The sequence below is a fragment of the Maniola hyperantus genome, chromosome Z (assembly GCF_902806685.2).
Source record: "Maniola hyperantus chromosome Z, iAphHyp1.2, whole genome shotgun sequence".
Taxonomy (NCBI): domain Eukaryota; kingdom Metazoa; phylum Arthropoda; class Insecta; order Lepidoptera; family Nymphalidae; genus Maniola; species Maniola hyperantus.
This window is the reverse complement of record NC_048564.1, coordinates 10,717,190-10,729,522: the sequence shown is the minus strand read 5'-3', so window position 1 is coordinate 10,729,522 and position 12,333 is coordinate 10,717,190. Positions and strand designations below refer to the sequence as shown.

At 36.2% G+C, this 12,333-nt stretch overlaps 2 protein-coding genes across 3 annotated transcripts in view; one reads left to right on the top strand and one right to left on the bottom strand.

Annotated features, from left to right (window-relative positions):
- The window catches only part of LOC117995914 (zinc finger protein 431-like), a 170,080-nt gene that overhangs the window by 48,378 nt on the left and 109,369 nt on the right, over positions 1–12,333 (bottom strand). The gene's annotated exons all lie outside the window — the stretch shown is intronic.
- SLO2 (slowpoke 2) overlaps positions 1–12,333 on the top strand; it is a 52,367-nt gene that overhangs the window by 20,413 nt on the left and 19,621 nt on the right. For both annotated transcript variants that reach the window (XM_069508547.1, XM_069508546.1), the window contains exons 2-13: positions 338–417; positions 2,527–2,626; positions 3,819–4,017; positions 7,002–7,076; positions 7,169–7,252; positions 7,343–7,437; positions 8,263–8,446; positions 8,910–9,137; positions 9,488–9,645; positions 9,868–10,065; positions 10,154–10,303; positions 10,392–10,807. In XM_069508547.1, the coding sequence (XP_069364648.1) occupies positions 338–417; positions 2,527–2,626; positions 3,819–4,017; positions 7,002–7,076; positions 7,169–7,252; positions 7,343–7,437; positions 8,263–8,446; positions 8,910–9,137; positions 9,488–9,645; positions 9,868–10,065; positions 10,154–10,303; positions 10,392–10,807 (1,967 nt within the window). The remainder of the gene's footprint in view (positions 1–337; positions 418–2,526; positions 2,627–3,818; positions 4,018–7,001; positions 7,077–7,168; positions 7,253–7,342; positions 7,438–8,262; positions 8,447–8,909; positions 9,138–9,487; positions 9,646–9,867; positions 10,066–10,153; positions 10,304–10,391; positions 10,808–12,333) is intronic.

The window sequence follows — 12,333 nt, the reverse complement described above, 5'->3', positions numbered from 1 at the left end:
GCTTCTCCGTAAACGCACTCATACAACGCCATATGTTTAAATTCAGTGCGTGCCGCGCCGCCCATCGCAACGCGCGACGCCCCGCGTCTCCGTAAACGAGGCCTAAGTCGAAGAAGAATAAGTCCAAATTGTAAGCCATAATAGTTATTGTAGGAGAGTTACGTTTCTTCTCAGATGATCGTCAGATTGATAACTAAAAGTTGCACACAAGTCATTTATTCATTGACTCCAACGAAATGCATCTGTTGTTTTGGAGACAATAAATTAAATTCTTAGAATAATTTTAAGACTGACTTGCTGTCAAATATTTTTAAAAATATTTGTGATATTGTTGCAGAGTTCGTGTGGAGTATTACGTGAACGAGAACACTTTTAAAGAAAGACTGCAATTGTATTTTATAAAGAACCAACGTTCGAGTGAGTATTACCTCTAAAATTTTCACCAACCCTGGTAAGATGTGTCTATAGATAGAGCGATTCCTTTTATCGGACATTGCCAAACCCTGATAAATAGTTATAAAACTCATATTATGTTAAAATTTTGCTATAATAAATCCATAATTATGTTTTCAAAGTTACAATTTTTTGTTAATAATAATTTACCCAGTACGGACAGGATGATTCTAAACAATATAACCTTAACATCATTTTTTAAAGAATATTAAGTAATTTCTTACATAAAAATGTAAAAACTTTAGTATTTTAGAAATTATAGTGAAAAGTCCTACATCGCGTTATCGGTTTTTCGTTGTAGTGTATAAGATGCAGTTCAACGAGCGCCAGTCCAGAGAACCGTCTCTTCTCTACACAATAAGCTATGGTTGCTGGCCGTGCCAGTATAAATCAGCCTGCACAAACGAAGAAAACTTACACAATACTGGTGAAAATATAAAGTTTAGGGCATCTAATGAGCTTTAAATCCTACCACTATTGTAGAGAATTTGTCCTCATTTTTAAGGTTTCGTGCCCGAGGGGTGCCAATGAGCCTTTTGAACGCATAAATAAAGAGAAATCGCACAAAACTGGTGAAAAAAATGTTTAGGGCTTCAAATGAGCTTTTAACTCTTTTGTAGAGCTCTGTTCCCCCAAAGGTTGCCAACGTGCCTCTTACTAAGCCTCCGCTGTCCATCCGTCCGTCCGTCTATCTATGTGTCTGTCAGCGGGCTGTATCTCATGAACCATAATAGGTTATGGGCATATAGGAGCCTCGATAGCTCAACGGTTAAAGGAGCGGACTGAAAACCAAAAGGTCACCGGTTCAAACCCCACCCACTCCTAGCACAAGCTTTACGCTTAATTGGAGGGGAAAGGGGAATATTAGTCAGCATGACTTCACACACCTTTTTTTTTTTTTTACACAAATTCAGGTATAATCATAAACTCGAAGCTTGAGTTTTTCCGTATACCGAAGCCGTTAACATTAGGTATCTATACGTCACACATATCTTATTAAAAGCTAAATAACAATACTTATAAACTAACAACATTGAACCAAATGTACGATATTTTAAAACTTATATTTAGTAGGTAAAAACGCAATTATTAAAATTATAAATGAATGTAGGTAGGCAAGTAAAAAGTTCGTTACCGCAAAGCGGAGTACCTAGTTAGGGTGTGGTTATCGTGCTACGAGCGTAAGACGCTCACTCACACTACTTCATGTATGGTATTTTAAATTCTGGTACAGGGTGATTATTTTAGAACATTATGGAGAACTCTCAGGCATGCAGGTTTCCTCACGATGTTTTCCTTCACCGTTAAAGCAAGTGATATTTAATTACTTAAAACGCACATAACTCCAAAAAGTTAGAGATGCATGCCCGGGATGGAACCCCCGACCTCCGATTAGAAAGCGGACGTCTTAGCCACTAGACTATCACAGCTATATAATATATAAAATATAACTAATAAAATGATAGATTTGATAGAATAGATCAAACTTACATGTAGAAAGTTAAAACGACCGCGATAAATTATTATACTGCATTCAATTAGAACAGACACGCGAGGACAGAAATAATTGAAATAATAAATGATTAAATTGCACGTCTATGTAGGCTATTGCTAGGCACTTCCATAGAACTTCATCACATTTGACCCGCTTTATCAAAATTAATCGTAACTTTCTTGAAATACTAGAGTACAAAATAAATATGAAAGAATATTGAAAACACACTTTTTACAACAAGTGAAAGAAATCAGAAAAATATGACATTTTTAAAATCAAGTACATGGGTGATTCTAATTTGATCAAAACATGCAACAACAATGCATCGTTCGGAATTTATTCAACAAGTTTTTCTTTGTTTTTTTTAGTTTTTGATTCATACTTTTGAAAGTGTTTATATTGTAAATCTATAAAAAAGTCATCATTATACAAGATCTAAATCTGTTGCTCGAAAATTGGCTCGTGAATAGGCCATATAGTTCTTTTTCTAATACATAATCATTTTCATAAATAATTGAAAACTAAAAAGTATTAGATCCAATTAGTGAGTTAAAATATTATATTATCTATTGTTCCAGGTTTACGCATTAGGATAGTAAATCTATTTTTCAAGATTCTAGCTTGTGTTCTCTATATATTTCGTGTTTGCGCCGATGGGGATCCCATTTCTGCCTCCTGGTAAGTAAACAAAATATTAGAGTTGAAACTCTACGGCTGTACATATGCTACACGGCGCAAATTTTGAAAGAAAACTTCTTTAGTGCCAATGTTATTTGAAACTCGATGAAACAAAAAAGCGACACTAAAAAGAGACAGACACGTATATACTCATACGATTTAGAATGGATTTAGTCTTGACGATGAAACACTAGACGACGTTCCCTTCATAATGCTATGTGTAGAAATTGACTGAAAAAAAAACATCCAGAGCGCCGGAAATCGGGACATGTGTCTATGCAGTCCGTTTCTATAGTTTAAAATTACCGGTGCTTGTGTCATCATGCTAAAGGGAATCGCCGTCACAAATTGCCGGAGGATCCAAAGATGGTTCTGTCTCTGAAAAATCTTTGAAAAATAGAGAAATTTCTGAAAAAACATTGGAAGCGCTGAGCTTTCTCTTTTCATATTATGTAATTATACTCGTATTACTATATTATAACAGACTGCTAATTGCATTTGATAAAAAATAATCAAACTAGTTTTACGTTTGTGTAAATAAATAAAATAGCTCACAAAGTAGCAACTTTTTAATTTGTAAATCTCACGTTATGATTTTGAAGATCAAACTGCGCGCTTTTGTTCAAAATTCTAGTCACGACTGCGGAGGGCTGTCGGTGCAACATATCATTAGCGTTCTTGTACGTTTAATAGCGAATGAATAAGAATAGAATTTCATTACATCATTATTTGGTCGTTTAAACGTATTAAAAGGGAACTATCGCTATGAAAAATAAATTGCATTTAAATCTCGCACAAACGACAAATTAAACGTATGACCACTGCATTTAGCAACAAAACACAATCAAATTATATGAATTAAAATGATAATAATAATAGTGGAGATTTATGAGGAGCTCTATACCACTTGGATTGTTACAGCCGATCAAAATATTAGAAATGATGGTAATCTCCATTTCGAGAGGCCGCTACGTGTATTACTTATTTAGTTGCGAAATGGCAATGCCCATTTACATTGGCATCGTGAACATAGAAATTTACTTTGCTGTTGTTTTCTGTCAAATCTCGCTTTTTAGCATGAGGCCAGATAAAATACTTTTTTAAATCATAAATATAGATATTCAATCCCTCCCTTCCTTTACAATTTTTGGAGGTCAGTAACAGCACTTTTCAATGCATTTATTTATTTCAGTTATGGATGTAAACCAGGCAATAAGACTGAATTCGAATATTCAGCTAATCTCACCGAAGAGGAGTTTCAGGAGCATCCAATCATCAACTGGGATGGAATAATATGGGTGAACCGGCCTTTGTATCTTTGGGGAGTGCAAGCGGTCTTGGCTATGATCTCATTATCTGAAGCTATTTTGCTTGTTTATCTCGGATACAAGGTGAAAACTTTTAAAACTATCATATACTTTAAGCAATTCTATTAGCCGATTTTTATGACTGGCTAGTGTGAAGATCGATATCTTTCATTCTACTTAGAATTTCAAATTCAAATTAATATTGTTGTGCCGCCATGACATAATATTATATTTCTTTCAAAAAATCAGTTATTTATTTGTTTTCTTGACGTTCAATTTTAATTTGATATCACTGGTTCTGTGACTGGAGAAATTTAAATTGGACGTTATTTTCGGATATGAGTTCCGTCGTGGCGACAACAACCAACCAACCAAGGATCAGACAGCACGTACCTAATATCACTACATGCTTGGACCAGTTTTGCAAATTAACTCACAATGCGTTTTGGGTTGAAATGTCCATCGCTTCCGTTCTCGAGACTTTGATCACAACAATGAGCCCCGTGGCCGAACGAATACGAAAGTCGACAACGATGAATTGAAACCACAGTGGAAGCAGATTCATCTCAAACCACCATATCAGCAGCAGCTTTCAATGTAAGCTTTAAAATGATACTGATTCATTTACATCAAATTGGAAAGGTCTCGGAAAGTGAGTATCGTGTAAAATTCACTAACAACAACAAAATCGCGTCGAAGCTTGCCTTCTGCATGTGATGGAAATTTGATCCTGCTGATATCCTAAAACACGGTTACACTGGTTGAACACAGAGAGGCAGTTAAACCATGTATCAAATGCAAATTTAGCCGAACGAAGCTGCTTATGAGTATATATCTGCCAAATTTCTCATCACAGCCCCTTGAGACTTGGCACAACAATTGTTTATTGCAGAGTTGTATTGTGAAGAATTGCAAATAATGTTGGTTAAGCTCATTGTCAAAATATCGAAACGTGTCAATTGCTCTAGTCCAATCTATCAATCAATCATTTGCTCTTGTTAATCTAATCTTCACGATCAGGCTAAACTACGACAAGAGCAACAACTAGAAACTCTCAGTCACCCACCACACTATTCCAATATCCTTAGATTGTTCCAGCCGATCAAAATATTGGAAATGATTGTAATCTCCATTCCGAGAGGCCGCTACGTGTATTACTTATTCAGTTGCGCAATGGCAGGGCCCGTTTACATTGGAAACGTGAAATGGAAATTCACTTTTCTTTGCTGTTGTTTTCTGATGAATCTCGCTTTATAGCATGAGGCCAGATACTAGACGTAAACAGTGTTGGAGGACCCCTAGACGCCCAGAACTTTTAAAAACATCAAGTCATCTATATATATAAAAGGAAAAGGTGACTGACTGACTGACTGACTGACTGATCTATCAACGCACAGCTCAAACTACTGAACGGATCGGGCTGAAATTTGGCATGCAGATAGCTATTATGACGTAGGCATCCGCTAAGAAAGGATTTTTGAAAATTCAACTCCTAAGGGGGTGAAATAGGGTTTTGAAATTTTGTAGTCCACGCGGACGAAGTCGCGAGCATAAGCTAGTGTAATTATAAAACTAATTCGCAAAAATCTTTGGAGCTGCACTTGATTTTGACAAAAATGTATTGAAGTGTAGCCATTGTGGATATATGACTAAGATTAAATATCACTTGATGACTCATTTGAAAAGCCACACGGGTGAAAAACCCTATTCATGCAACATTTGTAATTACAAATGTGCACAGAGCGGTGCCTTAAAATCTCACATGCGAACTCACTCGGGGGAAAAACCCTATTCAATATATAAATATATAAATATATATAAAAGGAAAAGGTGACTGACTGACTGACTGAATGACTGACTGACTGACTGATCTATCAACGCACAGCTCAAACTACTGGACGGATATAATAGAAAATAATAAAACTGTCGGAAACATATAATGAAAGATACTGTTGGCATCTTCCTGGGAAATCCCTCAGACATATTGTATCCAGTTTTTCTCATCTTGCTAACGACAAATACTTGCACAGGCATAACCAAGTAGCCAGGATAATCCATCAACAACTTGCTCTACAGTATGGCCTTGTAGATACTGAGGTGCCGTACTATAGGTATGACCCAATGTCAGTTCTTGAAAATAGCAGTGCCCTGCTTTACTGGCATCGGTCGGTTATCACAGGTATATTGTACCTAATAGACCTGATATAGTGCCAGTTGACCGTTCAGCGCGTCTAGCAATAATTGTTGATGTTACTATCCCTCATGATGATAACCTAGTGAAAGCAGAAAAGGAAAAAGTATCGAAACGGTTCACGAGATAACAGCCATGTGGAGTATTGACTAAACGATTATTGTACCGATAGTTGTATCAGACCACGGTCTTATTGCGAATAGTTTCGACCAACATCTTAAGAAGTTCAATCGCTTAACTGTTGGATCAGGGGTAAGATACAAAAGGCAGTGGTTCTTGAGACGGCACGCATTGTGAGGAGGTTCCTCACTCTGGAGCCCTGACCACTGGCAGCTTGGATCCTAGCCCGCTGCTAGTGGGATCCCTTTTGTCATATTTTTAATTAAGGCCTTTTTGTTTCTGTTATTTTATATTTCTGTTGTTTATTTTATTTTTTTGTTGTTCTTTCTGTTATTCTATCGTTTGTTGTTTCTGTTACTTTATATTTCTGTTGTATATTTTACTTTATTTTTGTTGTTCTTGTTATTTTATTTTTTGTTGTTTCTGTAACTTTAATTTTTTTTGTTGTTTCTGTTATTTTATTGTTTGTTGTTTTTTTTTAAATATGATAAAAATGAAAGAAATAAATAAATGAGAGACTAAAAAAACATCGTTAATTTTTTTAAACTAAAGTTGCTCTGATCCATTGACACTGTGATATCATTATTTTGCAAGTTTATTGAACGTGTTGCATTTGATAATAATATTAATAATACTTACGTTGCATATTATTCGCATTTTTTTTCAAATAAACTTATTTGAACTTAAAAAATTCAAAGACCGAATTGGTAAAATTTATAATTAAAATTCATAATTAACGTATATTTTTTATCTTAAGGGCAACATCTGGCAACAGGTCCTGTCTTTCCACTTCATACTGGAGATGGTGAACACGGCGCCATTTGCACTTACTGTTAAGTATTAATTGTGTTACGTTAAATTGAATTATTGAAGCAACTGTCTATTAACTAATATTCCTTGATAATGCCCCAAATTCAATTTCAGGTCCCATTCCCGCCTCTTCGCAATTTGTTTATTCCAGTATTCTTAAACTGTTGGCTTGCAAAGAGATCACTTGAAAACATGTTTGTAAGTATCAAATACATTATAACCGAAAAAAGCGATCAGCGAAAATGATAATATCAAAATAACTACTAATAATAACATATTTATTTTCAGAACGATTTACATCGCGCAATGCAAAAGTCTCAGTCGGCTCTATCTCAGCAACTAATGATTCTTTGTGTCACACTGCTATGTCTTGTCTTTACTAGGTAGGAACAATTGTTACATTGAATACGTTCGTTTAACCGTTTTGAAGCGGGCTTTTTTAAAAATCTTCTTCAATATTTTATTCTTCCATATTATTTTATTATGCGTGAGTTGTTCCAAAAAACAAATAATTGAAAATTTGTCAAAAAAGATTGTACCCCATTTAAATGATCTTCTGAACATGCTTGTAAAAGTACCTAATACAACTACGGAACCCTAAAAATGATAAAAATAAAATAAGGTTTCCAAATTATTAAGTATATGTGTATTGTAATTCAACTAGCTTATGTTCGCGTCTTCGTCCACGAACTCGCGACGACCTTCCTTCGACCAAACAAATTTCAAATCCCTATTTCACCCCCTTAGGGGTTAAATTTTCAAGAATCCTTTCTTAGCGGATGCCTACGTCATAATAGCTATCTGCATGCCAAATTTCAGCCCGATCCGTCCAGTAGTTTGAGCTGTGCGTTGATAGATCAGTTAATCAGTCAGCCAGTAAGTCAGTCAGTTAGTCACCTTTTCCTTTTATATATTTAGATTACTCTATAGCGTTCGATAGCTTAATTTCAACAATCAGTTATTATTGTATTTCATACAACTCAAGTAATCGATTCGATCTGCCAAGCATTTTTCTTTATAGAACTTAGAAAGTCATTTTCTCAGCGCGGTGCTCATTCAATTTGTAGCCTTTCAAGATTTTACCACCCCACTCAGTGCCTTTTAACGTAAAAAAATATTCATAAGATTTTTATGAAACGAATGAAGCTAATTAATTGAACATAGCAGTAATTTATAAGGTACTAACTATCCCATGAAACGTGTTTCAGCGTATGTGGTATCCAACATTTTCAACGTGCCGGTCATCGTCACTTGAATTTGTTCCAAGCGACCTACTTTGTGGTCGTCACCTTCTCAACGGTGGGATATGGCGACTTTGTTCCCGATATTTGGCCTTCACAACTGTTCATGGTTATTATGATTGGGGTTGCTCTCGTCGTCTTACCTACACAGGTACATAGGGACAAACATGCACAACAAAAGTAGCTAATGTAACACCTAGATTAAAAGTTGTTAAGGCGTATTACCCGAATTATAAATTAATACTACGAATAATAAAATAACCTACGACCAAATTCAACTCTGCGATCTGGGAATCGTCGCGATATAAAGCCACCCAAATCACCTCACGCTATAAACGCTGCTGTGCCCTTTGCAACTTTCAAACACTCCTATTTACTTCAAGAACATATGATACAGGACCACGGGCCAAAAGACCGATCTCGAAATGTTCTGATTGTGGAAAAACTTTTTTATCGCCTCATAATTTGAGAATTTATATTCGCTCCGTGCATGTTAAAGAGCTTTGTGTGTGATATGTGCGGAATAATTAACAACAGTAGAAGTGAACAGTAGTAGTATTTTTAGTCCAACTCACAGAGTACCTAATTTTCACGAAGTAATTTATCGATTACAGTTCGAACAACTTGCGTTTACTTGGATGGAAAGGCAGAAGTTGGGTGGATCTTACTCATCACACCGGGCCCAGTCAGAGAAACACGTTGTAGTTTGCTCAACGACCCTTCACGCTGATACCATCATGGATTTTCTAAATGAGTTTTATGCTCACCCATTACTGCAAGACTATTACGTGGTGTTGTTATCACCAATGGAGCTCGATACTACTATGAGGATGATCTTGCAGGTTAAGCCTTTTACCATCTTTGATTAATCTAAGCGACACAATGGAACACGCATTCTCTCACGTACTGAAATTTCTACGTGACATTGGCGAAGTGCATTGTGCTCGGTGTGGCACTACTGAAAGCCATAAAGCAAAATAAGAAGAAGAAGAAGAAGAAGAAAAATACGTGACAGAACTCTGGTCTTTAATTTCACAAAAATTATCGATTCTCTAACCGAACAAAAAAAACAATTATTTATAGAGCTACAATACATATATTGCGCCCTAAAATCTTACAAGTATTCTCACTAAATTAATTATTTATGTGCTCACAGCCAATATTACTTTAGGAAGAACTGTTGCAATTATAGGTTCCCATTTGGGCTCAACGTGTAATATACATCCAAGGTTCCTGCCTGAAAGACACGGATCTGATTCGAGCACGGATGAATGAAGCCGAGGCATGCTTTATCCTGGCCGCGAGAAATTATGCTGACAAAACAGCTGCTGACGAACATACTATTCTACGGTAAGTTATCATTTTACACCGTTTATTAATATTAGGAGAAGCATATTTTTTTTGAAGAAATTATATTTTAATTGAAGAAAGTATTTCAATCAACAAAAAAACGCACTGAATTGGGACCTTCTTTCTCTTTTCCGAAGCCAGTTAATTATTCGACAAATATATTTCTAGCATAATGAAAACACTGTTACAAGATATTTACAAAGAAACTTTGGTTATATCCAGGTCCTGGGCAGTGAAGGATTTTGCTCCGGACGTGCCACAATACGTACAGATTTTTCGCCCCGAGAACAAGCTACATGTAAAATTTGCAGAATTTGTTGTGTGTGAAGATGAGTTCAAATACGCGCTGCTTGCGAATAATTGCACTTGTCCTGGCGCCTCCACTCTCGTCACTCTTTTGCTGCATACCAGCCGGGGCCAGTTAGTATATCACTTATTTGTAGCTGCCTTATAACATTTTAGCATACACTAGTATCACGCAGTACATAATCTACATCACACTTTTTAGGGAAGGGCAACAATCGCCAGAAGAATGGCATCGCCTCTATGGAAAATGCTCTGGAAATGAAATTTATCACATTGTTCTTGGTGACAGTCGGTTTTTTGGCGAATACGAAGGAAAAAGCTTTACATATGCCAGTTTCCATTCGCACCGAAAGTACGTAAATAGCATTTCATGTACAGAAACTTTTACTATTTTCTTAAGCATAATACAGATACCATAAAAATAACCCTTATCGTTGTAGGTACGGTGTTGCTCTAGTTGGCGTTCGCCCAGCTGAACTTCCCGAATTTTATGAAGAGACTATTCTCTTAAATCCAGGCCCTCGGCACATCATGAAAAGCAGCGACACGTGTTATTACATGAGTATCACGAAGGAAGAAAATTCTGCTTTCGTAGTTTCCGATAAACAAACGGAAAGCAAAGCTAATGTTATACCTAAAGATCAAACCGCGTGTAGTCTTCTCTCTAACGAGAAGAAAATTGCGGACGCAGAAGACGGGACGGGACAGCAGAAAAAACCAGACGGTAGTAATGTGGCTCACTACGACCTCCCACAAGTGATTCTACAAGCTCCCGCGAGTTCCACACCAAAAGCATCGCCATCACGCATCAACCCAGCTAATACTGTATCATCCGCTAATTTAACTGTTGCTGGCTGTGAGTGTCACAGTTGGATTACTGCCTATAGTAGATCGGATATGATCGCCTCTTTTCTTCTCAATTCTTATGCAGGCAATCATTAGGTCTACTTTTTTTTTTTGCTTAAGTTGCTTGACGTTTGCAAAATTTACTTTCCACTAGACCGATTAATACAGGTCTACTTGGCAGTATTGGATAGATAGCTCGCTTCTTTTTATAAGGGATTTGTTAAATTCAATAATGGTGAGACTTCCTCATACGACTTGCTATAACCCGGAAAACAATTTTTTTCTTTAAATTCTACTCACCCATTTTCTTTCTTTATTTAGGATTCAATTAATCATATCGATGTTTGTAATTGATTTTATTATAAATAACTTATTGTTGATTTCCATTAATGTCCTGTTCCTGTATATGCCAAAAATGCTTGACGGGTTGATTCAATGTAAAATGTTTAGCTAAACTTTTTAGTCAACCAGCGGTATGGGACGAACGTTGGGTTGCTTATGCTGAAAGTTTTGAATGAAATTAAAACTGATTACTAAATTGTGTTAAATATGCATATGGAAGGAAAAAAAGGAGAGAACGACAGATTGCGTGAAAGAGGATATACGTGTAAAAGGGGTGGATAATACGATGACGGATTGCAGAAGTGAGTGAAAGAAAAATACATGTTGCGCCGACCCCACGTAGCGTGGCATAAGGTAAGGAAGAAGAAGAATTTGAGGATTGTGTTCGAGATTAAGGCTTGCCTAAAGAGATATCTAGAGCTTATCTGGAGGATTGGGTTTAAAGCAAAATAATCTTCTTCAGCCCAACTTTAACATCACAATTGCTGAATATAACACCATTTTTCGTATTGAAAATTTTATTTGGAAGATGGAGAGACTGGAGACTTTGATTGTACTGTGTACCTGTTGTAAGTTGGCCTGATTTTCCACACACTCATTAAGACGTTTCCTAAAAAAATCAAAGCGCATTTTGTTGAATATGGAGAAAGAGTACATCAAGCTATCTCTAAAATAGAACAATGATTTTAAAGAAAAGTGATCCTTCCATGCTTGCAGGCTTTTAAATTGTACTCACCTCAGAAAACAACCAGATAACCTTAGACTAAAGAAATACTGTACTAGATAGCTAAAGTCAAAAATAAATAGTCTCATTTGCATTTCTATATAGTGTATGGCTTTACAGAAAAATGATACCTGTGAACACTGCAATAATAAAATAATGTTAAGATAAAATAGTTGAAGGATATCCCAATTTATACTCGACTGACTGTTCACTATTCACCCAAACAATGCAGAATGCTTCTATTTGTGATTACTGTGAATCAACGTACGCGGACCGATATCTTCCCAAGGATTGAAAACAGTAAAATATGTGCCACTTATCGTGAAGCTTGCCAACGATTCACATTGGGAAACTCGCTAATGCACAGGAAACTGCTTTACCACAGCAAATATGCACGTTGATTGCAATTATATTAACAATGCGCTCGCCCTCCAAGTCAAAAGATCTGTGGGAAAAATACAAAGACTACG